This window comes from Parasteatoda tepidariorum, chromosome 5 (assembly GCF_982258835.1).
Source record: "Parasteatoda tepidariorum strain Cologne lab strain chromosome 5, Ptep-v5.0, whole genome shotgun sequence".
NCBI classification, from domain to species: domain Eukaryota; kingdom Metazoa; phylum Arthropoda; class Arachnida; order Araneae; family Theridiidae; genus Parasteatoda; species Parasteatoda tepidariorum.
This window is the reverse complement of record NC_141759.1, coordinates 50,592,734-50,620,708: the sequence shown is the minus strand read 5'-3', so window position 1 is coordinate 50,620,708 and position 27,975 is coordinate 50,592,734. Positions and strand designations below refer to the sequence as shown.

The 27,975-nt window shown below is 29.4% G+C and overlaps 1 protein-coding gene across 2 annotated transcripts; it reads right to left on the bottom strand.

The window, feature by feature from the left end:
• Nucleotides 1-684: 684 nt before the first annotated feature.
• Nucleotides 685-27,942, bottom strand: LOC107449037 (uncharacterized). Of its 2 annotated transcripts, XM_087163904.1 has the most exons (7): nt 27,459-27,942; nt 17,732-17,890; nt 15,275-15,517; nt 9,888-10,130; nt 7,320-7,565; nt 2,207-2,856; nt 685-2,138 (listed from the first exon to the last, which is right to left on the bottom strand). In XM_087163904.1, exons 1-7 carry the CDS (start codon nt 27,516-27,518, stop codon nt 2,126-2,128), a joined length of 1,614 nt encoding a protein of 537 aa, XP_087020030.1. In that variant the 5' UTR covers nt 27,519-27,942; the 3' UTR covers nt 685-2,125. The 2 variants fall into 2 exon arrangements, with proteins under 2 accessions (XP_087020030.1, XP_087020031.1); XM_087163905.1 differs by lacking the exon at nt 17,732-17,890 and having other exon boundaries at nt 2,028-2,138; nt 27,459-27,650.
• Between the last annotated feature and the right edge of the window lie 33 nt (nt 27,943-27,975).

The following is a 27,975-nucleotide window of genomic DNA, read 5'->3' as shown; positions in this document are numbered from 1 at the left end:
ATATTACAATTGTTTTAAATTTTCTTTTTGATAAAATATATTTTAATAAATAAAAGATATACTTGTTTTTTTCATTGTTTTTTCTTCTGCTGTGGTCTAGTTAGTTATTGTGTGCCTCACAAAATTTAACTGCTATGCATACTTATAATTTTTAAACCAATAAAAAGTTCTTGTAGAAAAATTATTTCTATGTATTCAATACATTAGAAAAGCATGAATTACTAAATCAAAAGAGTCTAACATAATTGCAGGAATCCTCTAAGTAAAGTTGAACTGCAATGATCATTTTTTTTAAAATCTTATAAGAATTCTACTATCTCTTTGCCATTGCAATAACCGTTGGAGGTTTTCTTGCTTTTTGAAATGCTGATTAGTTCCATCAAAAATGATCTACCTTCACGAAGGCAAGTTTATTCCAAAGTAGACTGCAGTTCCATTGTCTTTTGGGTTGGAGTTTCAAAGATGCCGGGATTGAGCATCGATAGTTCTTAAAACAAAATTAGGCCGGCTGTTCAACTCCGATTTTAAAATAGAATAAAATCCTAAAAGAATTAATGTAGCATAACTAGTCCTTTTTAACCATTTAGTTACTTTATAAAAGTATAAACAATGAAGAAAAACATAGCTGTAATTTATTTGATAATTAATCAAATCAAATTTAAATTGCGAAAAGAAACGCATACATATGATTTAATTTTTTTTTTATTGAAGTACAAAATGCATAGTTGAAATTTTTGAATTCGTTTGTGCAGTGAAAATTCTTCGTGCAGTGCTGAAAAAAAAACGGACTTTTCAGAGTAATTTTTGATTTATTGATCGGATCGTCTCGTTCTAGGACTCAATCTTAATAGTTCGGGAGGGGTGACATCAAATGTGAAAATTAATTAGTGCAGACGATATTTTAAGTTATGAAATCAGACAAAAAAAGGAATTTTCTCAGAATAAAAATGCCTTTTTTTTCAACGGATTCAGATTTTTGATCCTCAAAATGGGGAGTTTCCTCAAGCAAAGAGATATGCTCCCCCAAGCTTGGTCAGGAGAGCAATTCTAAGTTTGAACCTCATAACGTTAATTTTATTTTTTGCGTACTTCGCTACTTCTCGAAAACCTTTTAAAGTAATTGAAAAACGCTTTGCACATGATTATAAAATTTGTTTATCCATAGAAAATTTCATGTAAGAAATTAGTTTCAGTAAATGTTTATTGCTTTTCTTTTATTATTTTATTTAATAATAGTTGAAAAATTGTTGAATTGTATGGTATATTTTTGCATAATTTCATTACATCACATCACATTCCTTTTTTCTACATCATTTTAAGTAGTTTTACATCGCGAAATACAAAATTTAAGCGAAAACGGTAGAATTGTTCTTGAGAAATCGAATTTCTGCTACAGATTCAACTTTTTCAAAATTTGATTTCTCAAGAACTATTCGACCGATTTCGCCCAAATCTTTCAATTTGCCATGAAAAATTACCTACTTTAAAATAATGCAAAAAATTTTACACTTCATAATTTAAATTTCTTTCGACTATTATTAAATAAAATAATAAATATTAACTAAAGTTTATTTATCTTCGGATAAACGAATTTTATAATTGTGTGCAAAAATGTTTCAATCCATTGAGAAAAGTTCTGGAGATAGGGCGAAATTCTCAAAAAATAAAACTAACATTAATGGGTTCAAACTTTGGGGAGCTCTCTTAATCAAACGATGGGAACCCTATTTTCTAGGTTACTGCAACCCTTTATATTTTGGGGTTCAGATATTTAAATCCTTCGGAAAAAAGGTATGTTTACTCAGAGAAAGTACGTTTTTCATGTCTTCGTAACTTAAAATATCGTTTTACCAAATTAATTAGCATATTTGAGGTCGAAGCATTAAGATTGAAACCTAGAACGTGAAGATCCGATCATTAGTTCAAAAGTTATTTAGGTGAGTCCGCTTTTTTTGGCACACTTTAACAGATCGCGAATTTATATATATCTTCATTAGTAGCTTCTTTGAGATGATCAGCCCCCGCTGTTTTTGGAGTAATATTTCCATCAACTTATTTCTTGGATTTTACTAGTCCGAATTTTAGTTACGTAGAAGTTCCAAAATAAAGTTTTCAAAGTTTTAAGCTACCAAAACCAGCTTAGAAAATATGAGCCAGATGCATTCTGGTCATAAGTTAAAGTTTCAAAGTTTTAAGCTACTAAAACCAGCTTAGAAAATATGATCCGGATGTATTCTGGTCATTATCTGCAGCAACACTCGAGTCGTTTTGGTTAGGTACAGAATCTTGATCATTAGTTTCAACCACATACGAAATTTTCTGGACAGATTCGGAGATTTTTTCTTTCGTTTCGCCAGCATCAGGATCATTCTGGTTAGGTATGGGATTCTGATAATTTGCTTCACCAGCATCAGAAACGTTCTGGTCAAGTTTTTCCTCATTTGTTCTATCAGCATCATTTTCATTTTGGACAAATACAGAATTTTGATCACTTGCTTCATTAGTTTCCTGGTCGCTTTCGGGTTTTTGATAATTTATATTACCAGCATCAGGATCATTCTGATCAGGTATAGGATTCCGATCATTTGTTTCATCAGCATCAGTAACCTTCTGGTCAGGCTTTCCGTCATTTGTTCTATCAGCAACACTTTCATCCTGGAGAGATACAGAATTTTTATCATTTGTTTCACTAGTTTCCTGTTCAGTTTCAGGTTTTTGATCATTTATATCATCAGAATTACAATTGCACTTCTCCGGTACAGACTGATAATTTATTTCACCAACTTTCCTTCCAGTTTCAAGATTTACGTTAATAGTATCACCAGTTGGACCAAACAGCTCATACATGCCCAGAACCTGAAAAAAAATTGAGTAATTTTAATTTGTTTTAAAAAGGAAATTTTCAATAAAACACTCTAAATTTTTTTATTTCATAATTATTTTATTAAAATATATTCTTTTCGAATTTAAGTTGAAGCAATCCGAAAGGAACAGTAAAAACAGTTCCAGAGTTCCAAAACCACAAAGAAAAGGTTGAATTTTTCCTTCTTAGTGGCAAGGGTTTTGAAATACATTATAATTTACACAGGCTTCCTTGATCGAGTGGTATTAACCACAAAAGGCTGTGAATAGCATGTAGGTAACGGGCTCGCATCCGCTGTTACCCTGGATAAATCCATGCTATATTTCTCTGTATTATGTTGTCAATTCATCTACTCGACAAAGGTTTCTAAGCCTTAATTCAGCACACAAGCTGGCTAATGTATCTTGCAAAAGTAAATAGACTTAAATGACTTATAAGTTGTAGTTTATTTACGTCGCAGTAGAGCTACACAATAGACAACTGGTGACTGTATGGGAAACATCCCTGAGGATGATCCGAAGAAATGCTATTATAATTTTGATCCTCTGCAGAGGGGGTTACGTCTCAGGAGGGGAATAAGGGGGCTCCTGTGCCTGGGATCCAAGATGATCCTACAAGCTGAACTATAACAGAGAGGTTTTTCAGTGTTCTCATCTTATCAGGAGTCCTCAGGATTTATCAACTAGGAGAAGGTGTGATCAGATTTTGAAATTTCATCTGTTTTGGAGAAAAGGTTTATTTTTCTGCTTTAAATTTTATTCTTTTTATGCTATTTTTTTTTAAAATTATTTATATTAAATTATTTAATTTAGATATTTTTTAATTAATTATGTTTTTTTAATGAGATATAGAATTTTTTTATAAATCCACTATGTAGAAGTCACTGACTTAAGATATGCCAGGAAAAACATTTATATTGCTCGTTATCCACTGACTTTTTTTTAGTGACTTCTCATGATTAACAAGATAAAACAAGATCAATCCTGCATCACGGTAATTTGCTTTTCGTCGTTAGAGGTGTTCTATTTTCCAAGTATACCGCTAGAGGTGTAATGATCATCATCTAACCAACCAGGAAAGAATATCCAGTGACATCATGTATTTTGAACCAATCAGGAATAAGTTTTTAATGCAATACATTCTGTGTAGTAAATCTATCGTATAAAAATCGAAGATCTCACTGAAATCATCAGAAAAAAGACCTAAAGATTGAGGACATCATTTACGACATGACTAAACTCAATACTAAATTCTGTAAAGAAGCAAAAGACTGCCTTACGTCAAATTTCAAAAAAGATTTTCAACATCAATATTATTAGTGACAATGCTAGCTTCAATCTACTAACAGCCTTCCTAACATCAGATTGCCTGATCTCTAAGTAATACAGACAGTGATCCTACAGTATCCATCTTAACAACACAACACACGCAGTATTTACGCCAGAACTGTGGTAGACCTTGCGAAGGAGCAACCTTTTCGCAGGGTCCGATCCAGGCGAGCCATAGCTCTGCTTAAAATCTTTAATGAAAAGCAACCTGGCACGGGACGGCCGGGTCACCATGTTACAGAGGCAAACCTAATTTGTACTTACCCCTGTAAATAAATGAATATTCGTTTTAGTATTATTAATCTTCTTGCATATATTTGCAAATTATTTTATGATTACTATTATTAGCGATGTTATAAATATATATATATATATATATATATATTATTTTACAACTAACTATTGTGCTTGTCATTATATGCTATATTTTATGTAATTCCTTTCTTGACAAAGGAGATTTTCTTCTATTTTCTCTATTCAATTTATTACCTGTTCTAATTGTATGACTACCTATATCATGACCATTGGCAGTTCGCGCCAAATGCCGAGATACAACTCATTCCCAGCAATCATCAGAAGCAACTTTGATTTTTCCAGTCTACCATTTTCAAACTTATAAAAGGCATTCCCAGCAATCATCAGAAGCAACTTTGATTTTTCCAGTCTACCATTTTCAAACTTATAAAAGGCATTCCTAGCTATCATCAGAAGCAACTTTGATTTTTCCAGTCTACCATTTTCAAACTTATAAAGGGCATTCCCAGCAATCATCAGAAGCAACTTTGATTTTTCCTGTGTGCCTTTTATAAGTTTGAAAATGGCAGGATTGAAACGAAAAGCTGACGAAGTAAGTATTCTTCTTATCAATTCGAGGCATTTTATTCAATGTTTAACGTTGCATAACCTAATAAGTTCTAATTTATTTTAGTGTCACCAAGGAATTTTTCTCGAAAGTGGGATTCCATTCACTACGTTTCTTTAGGAGAAGAAGTCTTTATTTTCAGATTTGCTTTGATATCAAATCAGTGTTTTTGCTTGGTGTTTATTCATCATCGCAGTTCAGTTTCGGTATTTAGCCATTACGTGATCTACAATGGAGGTTAATAAAACTTTTCTACCTATTACGTTCTATTTTGAAGAAATTAGTTTATGTTTCGTCAAATACTATCTTCTTAGTTCATATTTCATTAAATCAGTTCATTTGTTGATTGCAGTTTCGAAGAAATTATTTTTAAGTCTTAGGCTCTGAAAGTTTAATATACTGAATTATCCATTATTAAGAAAAGTTGTTTTGTGAATCTTGCTTCCGCATTTTGTTTTTCTTGTTTTCGCATTACATTTGTAGTATACAATTCTAGAACAGTATTTTTCTTCAACTAAAATCTTTTTTTTAAAAACGTAAAAAAAATTCTATTTTTGGAACTCAAAACAGGATAATTATTTTTTATGGTGAATTAAATCCTTAATTCATATTTTTTTCTTAACACAATTAAATTTTTTTAACAAAAAATTAAAAAAAAATTTTTTTTTCTATATTTCCATAAGAAAAAAAATTTATTAAATAAATAATGATAGAAAACTTTTTAAATTTTTTCTTGAAATATTATTTTATCAGGTTAATTTTCACAAAACAATTTTTCTTAATTATAGATCCTTCAGTCTAGTAAACTTTCAGCGCCTTAGACTAAAAACTATTGTCTTTGAAACTGTAATCTAACAAATGAGCTGATTTAAGGAACTATAAACTAAGAAAATAAAATGTGACGAAATATAAACCAATTTCTTTAAAATAGAGAGTAGTAGCTAAAAAAAAAGGCTTTGTTAACTTCCCGTGAAGGTAACGCAAAGACTAAATACAAAAGCTGAACTGCGATGATCAAGCAAAAACACTGATTTGATATCAAAACAGATCTAATTGAAAAAGTAAATAATTAATTAAAAAATTAGATCAAGCACAATTTTTCACCCATTGTCTATCATTTATAACAATTTTTTGTCAATCATAAAAATTCCCAGTAGGTTATCCACAAAAGTAAAATTAATCAGTGTCTGGCACACAATGTCAAAATGAGAAAATTTAAAAATAAAATGATAATAAAATTTATAATAATATTAACAAACATAAAGGTCCTTAACACGTTGAATGCCACTCTAATTTTACATGGCTTGCTCGTCAGGTCACACGGTAAATAACTACGAACTAAATTTGCAAATATAGACAGATTTTGCTAGTATATAAAAGGTTTAGCATGACAAATGTGAAAAAAGTGGTGAATTATATATGCCTACGAATTGTTTATACATAGTGGTGGATAAAAATCTACTAAATTGAATTTATTAAACCAAGAATCACAATAATTAAGTAAATTTTGATTAAATTGTCTGCAATTCCGTAAAAGAGTGTAAATTTTATAGTTCTATATCATGTTATACGCTGTCACCCAGTTATTTTTCGCTGCCTATGTAAAAGGTCAGGGTCAGGAAGGGGTGGCAGACGCAGCCTAAATAAAATTTCAGTGTCAGCCACCGGTGGTTGACGAAGCCTAAACGTAATTTCAGTGTCAGTCACCGGTGGTTGACGTGGCCTAAATGTAATTTAAGTGTCAGCCACCGGTGATTGACGCGGCCTAAATGTAATTTCAGTGTCAGCTACCAGTGGTCGACGCGGCCTAAATAGGAAGTCCAGTGTCAGCCACCGATGGCTGACCCGGCGCTCAACGTGTTAAAAGTATAGCATCTGATTGAATTATCTGGCTCTTTTCCAACTGCAATCTCAATTTTGCAACATGCCAGGATAATTGCAATGGTCACAAGCATTTTCTTTTCAACGTTAAAGTGATCCCTACACAATTGAGCTAATCAGAAAATTCATCACTAAATGTTTTATTAACCTGATTTATTCAATTGATGGATCAGGCAGTTTGCATTAAACTAAAACAAATATAGCCTGAGTAATTCTTTTTTCATTTTCTGATTAGTTGATTGCAATGAGCCTGAAATGTATCAGACAAATCTGAAAATACTGTCCCCATTTTCAAGGCACATTACAAAATCACAAAATCGACGAATCAATTCAATTTTCAATTAACCTGTAACATGTTTACTGATTTTTTGCTAACAATGCTTACCATAATTATTACAGAGATCCATTGACAAAGAGCAAGAAAACAGTTTAAAAGTTCGTTCCTAGGCTCTTCCGTGTTGATGGTAATTAATAAAATAAAACCCACTAAAGTTTCAGCCCCAAAAAGATATAATGTAACTTTTATCCGTTTTCCTGCACGAGCTTTCCGGTAAGTTTCAAAATTTTCATTCTTTATTTTGTCAGCACTAGAAGTCTTCTTTTTTCTATCATTCCAGCATAAATGCAAATACTGAAAGAAAAAATCATTTTAATTTGTATTAAAAAAATGTTTTTCAAAATTTTTTAAAAAACTATGTATTTAAGTTTTATTATTTAAGGAAACGTAATAAATAAATTAATTTTTAAAGTTATATTTCATGTATGTTTTCATACCATACAACAATAATCTATCTTACTTAATAAAACTAAGGCTCCTATACTATGAGAGATGAACTATACTATCCGCCCTATATATATACTATATATAGTATCTATATACTATACTATATATATATGAACTATACTATGGAGCTATACTATCCGCCATGTTGGAACAGACAAGTTCCTGGCAACCTGGAAGTGGAGCTCGCTTATGTGAGGTAAATACTTATTTATTTATAATTTATTAGACTTATTTACTTGTATATTTAGCATATAAACGATATTAAGTTGATAGAATTTGTTTTTGAATGCTTGTTTTCGTCCATTTTTTTTTAAAAAAAATAAGTAAATAACTTTCAGTGTTACTTGAATTGTGCAGTTTTAACTATGTATCATATATCATGTATAAATATAGGAATTTACATTGAAAATTGCATTTATTAAGTATATATTTATTAAAAATATGACTTTTAAACAACATTTATTGATTTTATTAACAATTTTAAGTGTTTATGTGCAATAAAATCTATAAATAAAGGCAAGAGATTGGCTGAAACAGTATTCGACAAATTTATTAATTGATCGCCAAGTTCTGTTCAAGTTTCAAGCATTTCTTTTTGTTAAAATCAAATATTTACCTGCTTTTTATTGTATTACTTTTTATTTCACAAAGATCAAGTAGTTCTTTTCTTAATAATGGCTCATTTAAGTTATTTGTTTAGTTATTTATGGTAATATATCGCCTAAAGTTCAAACGATTTGTTTACATTTATCATAAAAAATCTATTTAATTTGCGATCTTTAATTTATTTCTGGATCTATCAGTGTTATTTTTTCTTTGAAATTTTTGTGTCAAATTGCTGAAATAATTAGTTTCTGTGTTAGAAAATTTTGCGTAAGCATGTTCAAAAATTGCAAACACTAAATTTTTTAATGTGATTTAATTTAAGTTTGAAAATAAAAAAAAGTGTTCTAAATATTTTTGCAGGATCATTTTGAAGAATCTCAATTAGAAATAAATTGAAACAATAAATTAAGACCTGATGCTATTCCAACAATTTTCAGTGGTCCCAATTCCTGAAAAAAGACTGAAAGGAATAGGCTGTTCAAAACCTGGATCAATTTTAGATACGCTTAAATCTAATCCAAGTATAAATTTACTGATTCCTCTCCATTTGCTTAGTTTTTAAATTTTTTTATTATTAAAAAACCAAAAATGTGTAAAAAAAAGCTATTTCTGTCTAGTAATAAATATTGTAAAATATAGATATATTTTTTTAAAATTGTATTCCTTATTTATGTATCATTAACTTGAATAAATATTATGAAAATGTGATCTGAAATAAGATGTTTATTCAAATAAATTATTTAAAAACTTATCATGCGTCGCTTTCTTTCCCTCCCCATAAAACTCTAGTTACTATTTATAATATTAATTCTATTTATATAATAATAATGGCTAAAAATCTTAATTTGTTTTGTCCTTTTATGTTTTAAAGAAAATTTAATGTCTCAATTTCAAATTAATTCTTGATTTTGAAGCAAAATTTATTATTTCTCATGATTGTAGACATTTACATTTAGTATATTGCATAATAAATTTAATTATTTCGATTGTAAAAACATGCTTAAAAATATTTCAGACAAAAATATGTTTTGTTTTTTTTAAATCTGGAAAAAAAAAAATTTGGAAAAACCCAGATCTAACAGAAATTTAAAATTTAATTCCAAATTTACTTTGAAATCATTTATAGAAAAGATTGATGCAATTGGCATGTAGCACATACACATTTTTTTTATTTAAGACTTTTAACCGGTAATAAAATTTAGAATAAATTTGTATAAGCATAAAAAAATGCTTCCGAAAAACAATATTAATCGATGCACGCTTTTCTTTACTGATTATCTTATAATTGAGGTTAACGTTGTTTGTGGCGATAAGTTGCCAAATCTTGTAGCTCTTCATTATTAAAGGAAAAGCTTTTGCTCCGAAATGGGTGATAAGTCGACCTCTCTAATTCAGGGATTCTATATAAAACTAATGCATATGCACGTAAGCAATTAAGAAACCACTGAAATTTCTTTAAAAAAATGAAGACTTTGCCAATTTTTCTGGCACATTGAAAAGTATAGAAGGCAATACAATTTTCAATTAACATTCAACAATTCAGTAGATTTTTTCAATGCTTACCACAAATAAAGCAATGATCCAAAAAATAAGACCAATGCCACTAAAGAGAGCAGGATGGAACTTTTGAGACATCCACAAGCAGAGGGCTGTTATTAAAATAAGAGTAAAATAAAGTTCTGTCCAGATTGAATTTTTTGTACGATTTTGGCTTACAGAGTCAGGAACTCTTCTGGTCAAGTTTGAGGATGATTGTCGTTCCCTTTCGCCTCCAAATGAACACTTGTCGAAAAGCAGTTGCATACACTGCAGAAACAAAAATTTAAAATTTCGATTTAGATTAGGGTTAATTTTCATAAGAAAAATTTATACAGCTATTCACATATATACACAACAAAATAAAACACTTTATTTTACAATATTCTATTAAACTCGTTCATTTTTTTTTTTTTTTTTGCATTCGAAAATGTTATTATCAGATTGCCAAGTTCACACAGACACGCCTAATTTTATATATATATATATATATATATATATATATATATATATATATATATATATATTCTTAACTTATTATTCAAAACGAAGCGCTTTCTTGCATTTTTAAATTCACATCCTGTCTTTTAATCTATTTTTGGTTCAAGTATGCATTAATTAAAAGTAAGACCCTTTTCCCTTTGCGAGAATCGAGTGACCTACTTAATAAACCAATTACAATTAGTAAGTTTTCCCTTATTCCTTAAAATGAAACATTTTACTGATTTACTTTGCAAGATTTTCCCTAGCTTTTATTGAGGAGCACAACGATTTTGTACCCACTTTGACAAATGTTCTCCGTCTAATAATTAATTAATATATATATATATATATATATACAGTCAGTTCGCTATAACTCGAAGTACGATAACTCGAATATTACTATAACTCGATTTTTTTATGAGGTCCCGACCCTTTTATCTTTAATTTCATGTTAATTATTCTCGATTACTCGAATTTTACTCCCTTTAACTCGTTTTTTTTTTTGGATCTTTTAAAGCAAGAAAAAAAAACCTAGGAGCTGATATCTTGCCCCTTCCTTTGCAACACACACACAATGTCTTTCGCACTCTCCTCGGAGAAGGTAAAGCTGTCCCTCTTGAAGTATGTGAAGAGTGGTTAATGAAACGGTACCAAATTTACTTCAAGGATACAGTTAAAATGATGTTTTCAATATTGATGAAATGGGTTTATTTTTTAAATGTCTTCCAAATGAGACTATGATGTTTACGGATGAAAACTGCTCAGGGGGTAAAATGAGCAAGGAACGTTTGACTGTCCTAGTTGGAGGAAATGTGTCTGGGTCAGAGAAATTGCCCTTACTTGTTATCGGAAAATACCGAAATCCCCGATGTTTCAAGAATGTAAAAACGTATCCTTTGGGTTACAAGTCTAACAAAAAGTTTTGGATGACATCAGTTTTATTTGAAGACTATGTAAGAAAATTGGATCGGAAATTCTTCGCTAAAAAAAGAAAAGTGATACTCTTTATGGATAAATGCACAGCGCATAGTGATCTACCTAATTTGAAAGCAGTAAACTTGCAGTTTCTCCTGCCAAAGACAGCAGAAAAGTTGAAGCCGATGGACCAGGGTATCATAAAGTGCTTCAAACAGTCTTATCTTAAATGCCCTGTCAGAAAAATGATCTTAAATATTGTAAGCATTTAGAAGATTTGTAATTAATAAGCATTAATTAAATAATCCGACAATATTTTGAAAGTCCAAAACCGAAACTAACGGTAAGTCGAACGTCCGATATGTCGAAGTTTTTCATCAGTCCTATCAGATTCGAGTTATCGCGAATTCACTGTATATATATATATATATATATATATATATATATATATATATATATATATATATATATATATATATATATATATATATATATATATATATAACCCAAAATCGTCGTGTTGCTCCATGAAAGTTAGGGAAAATCTTACAAAGAAAATCCGTAAAATGTCTCGTTTTAGGTAAGAAAGGAAATCTTAGTAATTGTAATTGGTTTATTAAATAGGTCACGAGATTCCCACTAACAGCAAAATGTCTTACTGATACCTTATACTATGTGTGTGTTTTTGATTTTGCAGCGCAGTAAGCATTAAGAAGATGAATTGCAGAATAGAAATTAGGGCCCACCGTGTTAAAATTATGTCTAGCGCCACAGTTTCGCGACATTTATTCGTATCTTAAATTCAATTAACGAAATAGTATAGTTGGGTTCCTATTGAATTATAGTTTCGTCATTGTGTCTGAAAGAAACCATGTGATGCTGATTATAAGCAGCTATATTTATTACAATCCAGGACAAGAAAGTAAATTATTATTGAAAAGTTATTGTCATGTAAGTAATAATGAAATTTTATTGTGTGACATTCAAGCCACATAATTTCAACTTACATAAAATCCCAAAAAGCTTTTTTTTTATATGGCTGTCTTTTTTTGTGTGGTTTAATTTGAAAAACGGGCAAATGAATTACAACCTCGGGAAAATTGAGAGCTCTAATTATGAAACCACTCCTAAGCATTCCTTTCCAATCGTTTTTTGCACTGCAAAATGAAAACTATATACTTATTATGTAGGCCCAAAAGAAAAAGATTACCATAATTCTGAATAGTACTAATTCGAATGTGTTTTCAGATGATAGAACATAGTAGAAGCCGAGCACTGTCACTTTACAACAATAGCGCGAAATGTGACATAGACATACCAGGCTATAGTGCGGCTTTGAGGAGAACTCCTCCAGACTTAAAGTCTGGGGCTGTCTGATGCTATGGTAAAAAGCGAGAGCACATTTGAAATGAGGGTGAAATGGAGAAATGAAGGTGTCGATTGGTTTACTCAAGCTGACCTATGCAACGATCAAAACCTATACAACGATGACCTATGCAAGACAAAATTATTTACCCATACCCCTATTCTAAGTGAATTTCTCTCGTAACCATGGCACCCGCCACGACGCGAAACTGATGCCTGGAGGAGTTCTCCTGAAAGCCGCACTATATATTCCAAGGACTTCTCAACAAGATGGGAAAGTTGCAGGAGTCTTGCCTTTCTTTTACACTGTTGTGATATTACTGTCCACAATGATTGAATTGTTTTCAAGAAATTTTTGCCAATCATCCCAGTTATACATGACGAATTCATTCTTGAGTTTGTTGATGACCTAAAAATTACTAATTTTTTCTAAATGATGAAATTCATTCTCTAAAATTTAAGAAACACTCCTTTTAACAACTCAAGGCACAGAATAAAACAAATGTACTAGTTATGAGAAATGCTGGAAAATTATTTGTCGAAACTATCATTGTCACTTTCACGTCACCCGGATGTACTGTCTACGCTTTAGCTGTCTATTTAGTGATAGAACTTAACATTTTAAAACAAGCTGTGAGCTAATGTATATTATTTCAATTCATGTCGTTTGTTTATTTTCGTATTTTTGCGCTCTTGCAAAAGAATCTGAATCACACAATTACTTTATTCTGTATTGTTAATTCGTTAAAAAAAGTTTTTTTTTTGAATCTCTTAAACTTTTACATATTATATTTTCAACAATATTCATCATTTAAAAAATCATTCACTTTGAAAAAACGTAAATTTCTTATGGGGGTCAAGATGACCCCAATTGCTGCCATTTTTCAGATATTTTTGGTTCTAACCATAGCTACACTCAAACATAAAGGCATATATGGGTGATTCTCACGAAACATGACAATTCGGACCAAAAAATTTCTTCAAATTTAAAGTCTTCAAAATAATCTAACATTTTATTTGTATACTTCTTTAGCTACACTTATTAATATCTTATAGACAGCAGAGTAGTTTATTGACATTTGCGCGAGAGAAAAAATAAAATAGAAATTCACCAAATCTTGAATGCCAGGAAAATGACATATTACCTTAGAAGTTTAAAAAACAGTCATTTTAAGCTAATAGTAAGTAACTCAACTTAAGCCTTTGCGTTAGATGGACCATGAATTGCTTAAATTAATTCTTTTTATCCACTGTAGAAAGAAACAAACAAAAATTTTGTTGCTGATATGTATAGAATAAAATTGTGTATAATAATCAATCATTAAATAAATAAATAACTTTGATTACATCCAAGCATATTACAATCATACATAAACTTCATATGAGGTTAATATTTGCTTTCCCTCTTTACAGTATTAGCAGTTAAAAAGAATTGCTGGTAACACTTCAATGACCTGGCATTCATAAGCCAGGAAAATGACAGCCAGGATAATGACAAATTTGCCATTTTATAGCATAACTATACTTTAATTTAATATTTTAGCCAAAGACGTTTATATTCTGCAGAAGACAACAATATTTCTTAAAATAACTCAGATAAATCTATGTAGTTTTTGTTATTAAGGATTTCAAGAAGCCAGGAAAATGACAGCATGAAAACCTACTCACCTTGAAAAATTTTTTGAAATAGATTTTGAGCCAGAAAATTGGTTCTTTATTCATGCAACAAGACATGTTCAGATAGGAGGGTAGCTAATCAATCTATTAACATAAGATATTGATTCCTGGCGCTATCTATTTTGGTTATAAATCACTAAATAAAAGTAGCCTGGAAAAATGACTGATTTTCATGTGACAAACAAATTATTGACAGAAAAAATTATTTTAAACGAAGTTTCAGTAAACAATACCCTCTGCGTATATTCTAGAAATGCTTACACAGGATAAGATAAAAAAAATTAGATTTTGAAAAATGTATGCGAAGTTTTGAAGCTAGTTATTATTGGAAATATTGTTTGGGACATGCCAGGAAAATGACATTTTGATATTCAATTAAATTTTTTAAGTATACAAAACAGTCAATGCTAGTGCAAAGTCATTTTAAAATGCTAACAGCAATGCTATTTATTAATTTTTTTAAAAAAAAAAGCTCTTTTAGTATTATAGTATTAGATCTTGGAGCAAGGGACAGTGAATTGTCATGTTTCGTGAGAATCACCCATATACATATATAGCATTTCTAGCTGCAGCTTTTTTCAATCAGACTTTTAAATTTATTATAGTACCCACATTAATTTAAGCTAACTAGAAAGTATATCCCTCATAATTTAATTAACCTGATTCGTTCAGCTTATTGATCAGGCAATTCGCAATAAGTAAAAATACTCCAAATAGCTCCATTAATGGTTTAATTGTATATTTACAGCACATATGTAATCGTATTTTAAAACTGAATAACTCTTAATAGATTTTCGAAATAGACTAAAGGGAAAGAGATGGATATGTATTGAGCCTAAAACGTATCAGACGGATTACAAAAGAAAACCAAGGACTATGCCTACTACTCATTACATTATTAAATGCATGTGGGACAATCCAGTTTACAATTAACCTTCAACATATTTACTGATTTGTTTACGATCAATGCTTACCACAGAAAATGCAACGAGGAAAAGTGGAGGGGCTAAACCATGGAAGATCGCTCGCCTGTCATCATAATCTGGAAAAAAAATGGCAGCCAAAATAAAAAGACAAAAATTAAAATTTCTCCATTTTTGAGGATTCCAATTTTGAGGATTTTCGTCATTTGTATTATCAGCATCATGAGCTCTTCCGGCTTGGAGTGATGACGGTTGACTTTTCATAACATCTTGGTACACAAATACGCGTATACACTGAAAAAAGAAATCATATTTGTTTAATATTTCGCATGAAAATTCATAGAATTATTTGCATATATAAATATATATCATTTTATTTTAAAACATTCTTTTAAAATGTATACATTTTTTCCAGCATACTAGAATGTTATTATCTGATTCAACGATAATATACAGAAATTGCTGATAATTCAAAAGCTCATCTTTTAGGTTCACACAAAAATGCACCACAAAAATTGAACCAGTTGATTTATTCTTAAGGAACACTACATTCGGGCTACTAAGTTGCGCAGTGGGAGTTATTACGGAGGATTTTATTACTCTTGGATTACTAGAGTATCAAATTTCTCGCTTATGGATGGCCGTGCTGAGGCCTTCTCGCTTCTAGGAGGGTGTTATTGAAAACCCCTTCATTTTCTCGAGTATATAGCTGCCTGCAAGATTTGACAAGGTTTTTTGAAGCTCTTTCACCAAGAAAAAAAAGAAGAAAAAAAACCACAATTTAATTGCCTTACACTTAAGGCAAAGCTATAATTTGAATACGCCAAAACCAAAGTATAAACTGTAAATGCCACCTTGCTGTAAGGGATAATCTGGACGTTAGAACGGACAAATAAGTAAAAAATTGATAAAGTTATTAAATTTTTTTAAATTTCGCCAATTTGGGGAAATTTTTCCCCTTAAAGGAAAATAATCGAAATCAATGCGACATCACCCCCCTTTTTTTTGTAAATTTTTATGAGTCAAGATAATACAGCATTGGAGTAAGTTTCTACACGTTAAAAAATTCGACCACAAACGCTTCTTATTTTCTGAAACTGTGGCTTTTCTCTATAACGTTTTGCGTTAGTTAACAAACATAAATGGCGCTGGCTAAACGTAAGCTAAACTTGACCTTACGGCCATGAGAAACTGTAGCAAACTTACATCAGTTATGAAAATAACATATTATGCTCAAAAAAGTATAATTGCAAGCGACTACAGATCCTTCGTAAAACAGGATTCTCAAACTCTACCCCTAACACCTATTTAGAGCAACAAATGAACAGGAAGTTCGCATATAAGTAACCCCCTTTTGCTTTCTTTCTTCTTAATTAAAAGACGGAAATTCCATACTAGCTGGTGAAACATTTCTTAAAAGTCATTTTTTTTCTCATTAAGCATCTTTTCTTTATGCCATTAAGCGAGGACGGGAGACAATAAATTTCCGTTTAAACCGGGAAATATAACGATAGTTTTATATAAAACAATTTCTTTCCATTAAATTTTATTCGCATAAGTGAATTATTCGATTAACCGATATGCAATTAAGTGTGAACGACTGTATGTCAAAAATCATTTGTTATTTTGAAAATTACTAGTAACATGTGGTAGTAAAAATTCTGCGGGTGCAGACAGTCTGAGAAACACGAGTGCAAAAACGAAGCATTGTTCTAAACGAAAAAAAAAAAAGCAAATAAATCATTTTTTTAAAAAATTTATATAACTGTTTTAAATAAAACGCAATAATCAGTTATTCTGCTGATTATCTAGGTAACATACATATTACCTAAAACTTTCTGGAAAAACCAAAAACTGTTTAATTTTCTTGATAATCCACAAAGTAATTTGCTCATTACCTATTAATTAATCTTCGAGGTCAAAATAAGATTTTGCTAAAGCAGTAGCAAAGTTTCTATGCGCTTAAATTAGCATAAAGTCAGTTACTTCTTGACACTTAAATTAACAAGTTACTACAATCAAACAATCTATACTTTGTTGTAGTTGTTTCTAATGCCACATGCCGATATCAGCAAGCCTGGTTGGAGAAACCAAGTGAATTTATGAAAGAGGGTGTGTTTCATGCTTTTCATTGGCATCATTTATGCCAAGAATACGTCTTCAGCCACCCACGCGTCACATCCCAGGGAGGACCCATTCATACTTCCATTCATTCATACACGGGTCTTAATTTTCACCTGAACCGGAGAACTATCCATCTTCAATTCAGTGCTACCCGAGGTACTGATTTGTTATGGGAATATGAAGGACTTTGTAACCCGACAGATTTAATTTGCTCCATTCATCATTTACTACATGAGGAGACTTCCGCAGGGGGGGGGGATCGAACTCATAATCTCTTGGACATGGGTCTACAGCCCTACTAACCAGGCTATCCCTGCTTCCCACGTTAGCGGCTTCCGAGGTTTAGAGATAATATAGCTGTTGATTTTTGCTAGCAATACTTACCGTATAAACATAAGTAAAACACAAAATTGTAATGACAGCTTTTAGATTGACGTTTATACCGTAGACATCTTCCGGATCAGAGGTGAAGAAATTTGAAAGAAGCAATGCTATGATTGGAGAATTTAAAAGAATCGGCCATATCACACTTTCTTCATTTTCCTAGAATTCAATTTTAAAATCAGTGTAATGTATCAGTAAATGTATTTACAAGTTTTAAATATCATAAATTTTTATTATTAGAATTTATTATTAGAGTTCTGTTTGACAATAGGGGGTAAACAAAAATAAAGTAGCCATAGAAAAAAAAACACAGTAAATGTTTTCTGCAAAGACAATACCTTATAGTAGTTGGAATGGTAGTTAGAGTGAGATTGTAGTCACAAATAAATATACCTATTTATAGTTATTACTGGGAACATGTTACCTTATGAACATGAACCTTATAGTAGATGGAATGGTAGTTAGAGTGAGATTGTCGTCACAAATAAATATGCCTATTTATAGTTATTACTGGGAACATGTAACCTTATGAACATGAACCTTATAGTAGATGAAATGGTAGTTAGAGTGAGATTGTCGTCACAAATAAATGTACCTATTTATAGTTATTACTGGGAACATGTTACCTTATGAACATGAACTTTATAGTAGATGGAATGGTAGTTAGAGTGAGATTGTCGTCACAAATATATATACCTATTTATAGTTATTACTGGGAACATGTAACCTTATGAACAAGAACCTTATAGTAGAGTTGTTAGAGTGAGATTGTCGTCACAAGTAAATGCACCTTTTCATAGTTATTACTGGGAGCATAAAAGAGTAAATGAGAAAATTTATAAGAATAAATAATGAAGAGTAAATAATGAAATTAATAGAGTAAATGATGATGAAATCTCTTTTATCTCTTACTATAGTGAATTGTGCTTAATAATATTTTCAGAATTTTAAATAGTACAATATTAAACTACTTTTTAATTAATTATAAATTATACATAACTTATAAATTTAAGATTTTTATTAACACACAATCTAAAAATAACAGTAAATAAATATTTTCCAATTAATTTAAACATAATAATGCTTATAAATTATTTATGGCATTTCATGAATTATTTAGCTGTAATTACTCATCTAAAGTATCAAACAAACAATAAGCTGTGTAAAAATATCCATTTTTATAGGGATTTCCTTTCAAAAATTTTTCACTCTAAAAAAAATTTTCTAAAATAATGAAACACCGGAAACTGAAAGAAGTTTTGATTTAATGAAGAGATCAGGAGAAACTAAAAAAAAAAATAATAACTATAATCTATAGTCTACCACAAAATCTACTTCAATTCGCAGCTATATAAACGAATTCAATTAAAAAATTTAAGAATTGACTATTTAATTTATTGTTTTCCTGGAATAGCTTAATTTATCATGCTTTTTTTTTCTTAATCGAGGGGTCTGATTTTAAAACCTTCTTCACAAATATTTCCTTGAAACAATTTTTTTCTTAAATATTTGTAAATTGTCATCCTAACGCAAACTATCTCCTTGAAGAAATGGGATAAAAACTAAACAAGGTTGAGGCTGTTTGAAATCTGACACGTGCTTCTATTATCGTTTGCGCACGCGAATTATTTTGATGAACTGTAAATGAAGCAAAAAAATACCTTAAAAAAGAAAGAACAGAAGTGAAATGAAAAAGATCGATTAAATTTGTTAAATCTTCGGAACAACGTAACGATGTTTATTTTGATTAATTATTTTCTATATTTTGTAAAAAAAAAAAAGAAAATACATATATGAAATCGTCATTAAATGTTTCCTCTCTATGAAATTTGTGCACAGTTTAAGTTTTAAATTTAAACGTCAAGATAAAGAATCATTCAGCATTTCGTTTGAAGTCGGATCTGGTTTCTTCGATCTTATCAATGCAGAAAAAAAGCAGGTATTTTTAACGAAGCTATATTTATAAGTCATAAAATATTTCAAAGCAAAAAACCACACAAATAGAAATAGCATAATTTAGTTTTTATATTGCGGTAAAATTTAAGAATAGCTCACCTTTTGGCGACTTTTTGAAATCTCGCCAAGTTAGCAATAATTACTTGGATCTACGTTGTTTTTCCTATTATTAAAAAGCAACTTAAATTATTGCTAATTTATTAAAATATTTTTAATAAAATTAAATAAAAAATATCTTGCAATAAGGTTGCAACATATCTCCCCGAAATATCTTCGAGAAGTCTTCCAAAAAGCCGCTTGGCGAGATTTCAAAAAATCGCCATGGGTAGGGCTATTCTAGGATCCACCCTATATTGCATGCGGTATTTAAAACCGTATATATATATATATATATATATATATATATATATATATATATATATATATATATATATATATATATATATATATATATATATATATATATATATATATATATATATATATATATATATATATATATATATATATATAACCATCTCTAACAGTGGGCTCGCCCAGGAACAATGTTTTCATGGGGCAGATTAGGACCCATAATCCTCATAGAACAATCCCTGAAGTCTGTAAGCTACTTGAACATAGTTGCAGACAGTTGCATAGCAGTTTTGAGGGCTAAAGGTGGTCCTACTTGTTCTTAGCAGGGTGGTCATAATGTTATGGCTCTTCGGTATATTATATATATATATATATATATATATATATATATATATATATATATATATATATATATATATATTATGCATATAAATATATATATATATATATATATATATATATATATATATATATATATATATATATATATATATATATATATATATATATAGATAGATATATTCTTTTTATAACTGCAGTTGAATGGCAGATTCATTTTATGATTTAAGGTTATCATGTTTAGCTCCGAAGCCTTGTATTTTGAAACCAAATCCAGATGACAAAAGAACTCTATTATTAGAACAATTTGAGAAACTAGCCTTCGTGGAGGACTTTCTGAAGGTTCTGACCGGCATTTACGTTACACGGAGAGGAAAATCACGAAACCTCTCAGTATTTGCCCGACTATAAAGGCATTCTAATCATTGATCTGTCTAACCCTGAGGATATTTTAAGTAAGCACTAAGGTGGGTGCAGAATTCGTAATGACCAGCCACCTCTTGGATTCGAACCTAAGTCGCCTCATTAGGAGGCGACTGCATAAGGTGCTAGTTTGGCTACATTAATAAATCCATATATCTGAGTCACTCCCTCCTCCACTTATCTGAAAAAGTGGATTGTTAAATCGAACTCAAAGGCAAGATTTTATTCTTTTGATTTACATACTTCGAAAAAGTACTAATAGACAATATAACACATTCTGTTATTCTTCTATGTTTCATGTTTCATTATTGCGTTAATGCTGATTTAACAATTCATCACATTATTTAAACTACGTTTATGATAGTTAAAAGTACAACTACAATTCGTATTGACAGACTGAAAAGATGTAATTAGGAGAAAAAAGTACTGCAATTAGGAAGGTTAAGGAAAGGTTGCATCTGAAGTTATTGCAACTGTAATTAAATTAGTCACAGAGATTGATTTAGCAATGAATAGAAACTTTTTATTTCCTTAACTGCACTTCTTTTTTGTATCTGTGATCTAAAAATTTGTTATTTTGTGTACTTCTTAAAAAAAAAAATTTATATGCGTTTGACAGGGTTTTGTAACCTTTATCTAAAAACTTAGCATAATTTGGGTTCGTTTTAGATATTTTATTTTAGAAATTGAAATTTCTATTTGCGTTTGACAGGATTTTTGTAATCTTCATTTAAAAATTTTTGTGTTCTTCTATGTAAATACTATTTTAAAAATTGGAATTTTTTTGTGTCGAATAGGGTTTGAGTAACTGAAACAGGATTTAAGTTAAGGATTTATGGATTGGTGGTTTTTATTAAACTTTTGCTGATTTTTAAAAACTTTTTTATAATATCTGAAATTTTTGTGGTTTGTAGAGAATTTTTAAAAGAGATTTTAGATATTTTTTAAGCAAATTTCTGTTTTGTAAGAATCAAATTTTTCAGAATCCGAAAATTTTTTGGTTCGGCTGAATATTTCGATGGCATAGATTTTCTGAAGGGGACACATTCATAAACTATCAAATGTGACAACTTAAATTTTACTCTACCGTAAAAAAGGGGTCATTATAAATTAAGAAATCAATTTTATTTTAATCATTATATTTCTAATGCTCATTAACTATTTTTATAATAAATTTTTATAGCAGACTTTACGCCAAAATAGTCACTCAAAATAGTTACTACCCTCAATATTCACTAAAAATGTCCATTTACTAGTAAAATGTTAACTATGTAATTATGAAAAAATTTTAGAGCAATTTATAATTAAACGTATCTTCTAAGCATTTATGTTCGAATTACGAAGAATATTAGGTTATTTATTATTTTTAACAAGACCAACAACATAACTGGGCCATTCTCCACTGTAAACACTCTAAACCTCAATTTTTATCTTACCTGTACATATTTTTAATTTATTCAATAATAAAGTACATAGGTTAAATCTTAAAAAATGAGATACAATAATAGTTATATTTAAATTTTTATTATGGAATCAATTCTTAAAATTTAGCATTGTACTTTTTAAGTTTTCTTGTTATAATTAACATATTTACATTTATTTCCTTAGCTGAAAAAATATTATAGCATTTCAATTTTCTTATTTTTTTCCATATATCTATATAATGCTCTTATTTAAAAATAAATTAAAAATTTAAAAATCATATCAAAATTATGTAAAAAATAAAAATTTATTTGAGCAAAAATTGGTTGTCCCGTGCATAACACAAAAACATGATAATTTTTATTTTTCTCATTTATTTTTAGGGCAAAACAGAAACTGCTTCAATTTTACTTTCTTTCTCTTAGTACTGACTTATATTACAAAGGAAGTTCCTCTAAGTTTAATATTAGATAAAAAATTAGCACTTGTTTTCATGTCCCGTGCATAACTTAGATTTCTCTAAAAATCGGGAAAATCAAAAACTCCAAGAGCATTTATAACTGTAGGTGGCTGAGTAACTTTAACAACTTCCTCATGTTGTAAAACACTTTATCTTCTCGTTTAGGCCATTTCCAATATTTTCCAGGCTTTACCATGGCAGAAACTTCAATAGCGTAACTTCTCCAGCATATAAACTATTATCATATTTCACAACAACCCAATTTCCTCCAACACTTTTTGTGGTGTTAATTGCCCTGGTATTAAGATTACTTTTTATTGATGCTACAGCATTTTTATAAAATTTTAAACCAGAAGGCGAATATGTAATTCCATGCATTTTAGAAATTCCTGGTATTACTCTTCCGTTGGCCCACATATTATTATCTCTGTTTATATCTTTATCTAAAAATAGCATCACTGTAATAGGTGGCATAGCTTTTTTTACAACATTTACAAAATCTTCCGCAGACTGCACAATTGGAACTGTCTTAGCTGCCTAAAACTGTCCTAAACTGTTTTAAAGTGTCCAAAACCTTAAACATTGGTAAAAGATTAAAATTCTATATGTGAAACTATTAAACACATAACAATTACATACATTAATAAATATTTTATATTTTTTATACAATTTACTTTAACTTATTAAAGGAAAATAATATAATAGGAAAAGATCAATAACTTTTGAAGCTGCACAATTCATTGAATAACAAAAGTGAGTACCTTATCCTTTAAATATGCTTTTAGTACTGATAAATTATGTTTTTGCATAAGGATAGTAAATATAATGCAATATTTAAAGTAATAATAAATTTTTTAACAAAACAAAAACTTGTCTTTATTTTGTTCCTTGTTCAAAAATTAACCTTTTATTTTTCACATTATTTTTTTAAAATTTTAATATAATTTGATCCATAGAGTTTTGGACAGGACAGTTTAAACCGTTGATTAATCCTTTCTTTTTTAAACCTTGCCAACTCTGATGCTTCATTCAGATATGTCACCAAATAATATTTTCTTAATTTAATTTTCTCACCATTCTTCCAAACTGTAACTTCATCTTTCATTCCTAGTGCTGTAAAAAAAATATCTGAATGGAAAAAAATTTATCGTACTAAATTAGGTGACTCTTCATCACTAATAGTATTTTTCTGACTAGCTTGCATGTTTAAGCCAAAATTTGTTGCAATTATAGAAACTACTGTTTTTTTTTTTTTTTTTGGTTGGAGATTTTGGTAAAGATTTTAATGATTTTCTCATTGCTTTTCCGACAGCTTGATAAATCTTGTAGGCATTTTCAATTTGGCTTCTTGATGGTGTATTATTCCTAAACTCTGTTTTCCTTCTTTGGCGATACAGTTGTAATTATCCTTTATAATGATTTATAAAGCTTTTAATCCAGATCACCAAACTAAATTCAAAGTATGAATAAGTGTTGCCACTTCAAAATATACATAATTAAATCAAGTGTATGCTTCCGTGTGTAATAAATTGCAGACATGTCCCGTGCATAACATTAGGTATGTCCCGTGCATAACACAAATAAAATAAATTTAGAATTTTATCAAATAATGTATTTGGAAAACATCCAGCATAATTTAATAGAAGTAATATTTATCAGCTAAGAAAAAAATATAATGACAATATACAAGTTTTAAATTCACAGAGTTTATGAAAAATAGAAGTCAGGGTAGAAATTAATCTTTTTTCTGAGTCCCGTGCATAACGACTATATTAAATCCCTTTTCAAGTATTTAAACTTTAATTTTTTATTTGTTTTTTATGCAGTCTTTAAGAAACAGACTTGTTTTGAATTGAATTGTAAAAAAAAATTAATTACCCCATTATTTTACTATTTTTATAAACTTCAAAGGCCTGCAAATGTCCCGTGCATAACAGGAGAATGGCCCAACTACAGAATAATGTAGGTAGGTTAATTATTTATTTACGTTGCACTAGAGCTGGACAATGGGCTATTGGCGACGGAGTGGGAAAAATCCCTGATGATGTTTCGAAGACATGCTACGACAATTTTAGAGACCAGTTTAATTACTCAATTTAGAAATAAATATAGGTCGCTTAGTTTGAGATATAAATCTCGAGGAGAAATTAGTCTGGAATGAAATTTTCACCAGATCCCTATACCCATGGTACGGCTCAACGACCGAACACAAAACTTTCAATTCCACAGATTTTACGAGCATATATTCGATGGGCCATTTGCTCGAGGATCAAACCCTGACCCCTCCGAACCGGAGTCCGAGTCTCTAACAAATGAACAGGATAAGCCCCAGAATAAGGTAAAAATATATATATTTAGCGGTTATACTTATTTAAATAGCAAAATATTACTATACACAGTAGGGTTTGCAAAGTTCAGTTTGAAACTTTTACATTAACCATAGTTTCTAAGAATTCATGTTCGAATTACAAAGAACATTTTATTATTTATTATTTTCAACAAGTATTACAGCATAGCCACAGAATTAGGTCAATACACAGTTACCTTAAATTACACAATTTTTAAAGCAAATAGTTTTTCACTTTTCTTAAATTACATATTAGCTCACACAAATAGTTAGACACATTTTCTGAATCATACATTGTCTGACGCACATAGTTTTATACTTTTACCGGAAAAACCTCCTTTGGGTAATAGATAAAATTGTGGCTGCAATAATTAATAGATATAAAATAGAATAAAATTTATATAAAATAGAAAAAAAACTTACTTTATTTTTCATTCAATTTTACACGAAACGTAGACAATAAAAAAATTAACAAAAACATTTCAATTTTAAAAATTTGTGTAAGAATTGCCAGTGCAATAAATTATAAAAAAAAATTTAGAAATCTATCTCGATAAAATCTGAATAAAAATTTAAATTTTTTTTTTTTTTAGATTCTTTTTTTACGTCTCTCAAGGACTGTAATGTAATGGGAAAAACATTTAAAGACATATTATATTCTAATAAACAAATTAAAACAAACCAGAAAAGTTTTCTTTAAAATTTTGCATTGTTTTGTAGCTGTAATTTATACTATTTTATATAAATTTACGCAATCATGCATCCTAATGATTATATAAAAAAAGAAATTTAAAAATTCATAAAATTAACAGAACAGCGAAGATCTTTCTCTTGTAGGAAATGTTCAGAACTAAAAATTCAGGTAGCGTTAGTGGTAAATATTAACATAGTTTTCAAGTCACTATTTTTTCCAGTCACTATAACCAGTCGCACAGAAAATTTAAACAAAAAATTCCAATTTTCAGGAGTTAATTACTTTTATTTTGTGTGTTTATTCCCCTCTAGACTATTTTTTTCTTTCTTACTTTCTCATTAGTCAAATTGAGGACTTATAAGTTTACTTATAATTTACCCTGACAACGCAACATCGAGGAACACACCGTAAGCTCAAAATATATTATCGAGTTTTATAAAAACTTGCTATTGTTTATTGTAATTCGATTTTCATTATTACTGATAATAAGAAACATGAGCATAGTTTAATAAAAATGGTAAGCACAATCATTTATGAACTTGCTATTGATTATTCTTATATATTGTTCTAATATCTTGAATATTCCAATATATACTAATATTCTATATATTCTAATATATTGAAAGGTTGCTATAGTTTATTTTAATGCAATTTCCAGTATAATTCATAATAAGAGACAAAAGCATAATTTATAATAAATAAAAAAAAGATAAGCAAAATCATGAATGGATTTAATAAACTACTACTAAACGTCACAATTTCATTTGTATCAGTTCTAAAATCACAGGGGCAAGTGCTAATGAAATTACTGTATATCGCTTGGTTATAGCAAGTTTTGATTTTTTACACACTGTCTATTAAAATAAAAATAACAGACAGTAAGAAGCATAAGCCCTAACTAGTAAAAAATTTTTTTTTTATTCAAATAATTAATTCTCGTGGGAAATAAATTGATTCTAAATTTGTTAATAATATATGATGAACCAACTCGATTATATTTTTAAAATTTTAATGAATCTTATAAATTACTTCTGGATAAAAAAAAAAAAAAAATTCTTGATTTCAATAATAACACCCTAAGACACAAATGAGACACCATTTATTTTAAAGTTCTAATTGCAAGCAAAAATATATTTTGGTAATATCATATTATAAAAAACACTCTAATAGTTAACTAAAAGAAATCCGATAGTTTTTTTCTTTATTATTCAATCATATTCAAAAATTTATCAATCGAAATTTCAGTGTTTAGATTAAAGAAATTTCAATGATGAATAACTGTTCTTCTGATCTAAATAACTGCAAAATTGAAGGGAAAAAAAATAGTTTAAGAGTGAGCTGTGTATGGAACACTTTAACTTAGTTTGTTTTAAATTAATACAAAATAATAAACAAATTCTGAAAAATATGTTTAGTAAGAACTATATGCCGAAGGAATAAAATTTTCTAGAATAATAGGCTTATTTGCAGTTTTCCTTGAAAACACATCAGCGGAAGAATACACCAGAAGTTCAATTTTTATCGTCTGGTGTTAGCTTGCCATTGTTTACTCTAACTAAATTTCCATAATAGTAAGACAATATGAAACAAAAGTACACACTGGTAAAAAAAAAGATAACAGTTATTTTTGATTCGAATAACTATTAAAACTGAGAAATTTACTTGCAATTAGATCTAAAATCACGGATTCGTAGAATGACATAAATCATTTAAGAAATATGAAATATCTTACCGTTTCATTTTCTTCTTTCCTTTGGGTAGCTACGGGAAGTTTGCAGTTGCACTTTTTCATCTTTGAGTAAATCACACACACAAAAAAGCAATAAATTAATTGAATAACTTTGAATAGTTATCGAAAAAAAGGACGCTACTTGAAAAAAAATTTGTTTTGACTGGTGTACTACCAGCTGGCAGGTTTGGAAGAGGAAGGGGCGGGGCTTCAGATGGGGTCAGCGAGGGGTTAAGATTGTGGGGCCTACTACCTCCACTCTATGGTGGTTGCTTCTACTGATAAAATGTTAGAAAATGTTACAACAAATAGCTTTAATAAAGAATTAGTTCTTAATACATTAGTTTTGATTTGCTTGAAAAAATATGAAATTTTTAGTTCAATAGCGTTGTAATTAAAATATAAAGGAACAAGTAAATAAAAAAGTAAATTATCATGATAATAATAATAGAAAAAATGTTGACGTCACAAATGCTAAGGGGCCGACTGAGGATTGTGATAGGGACCATTCACTTTATTA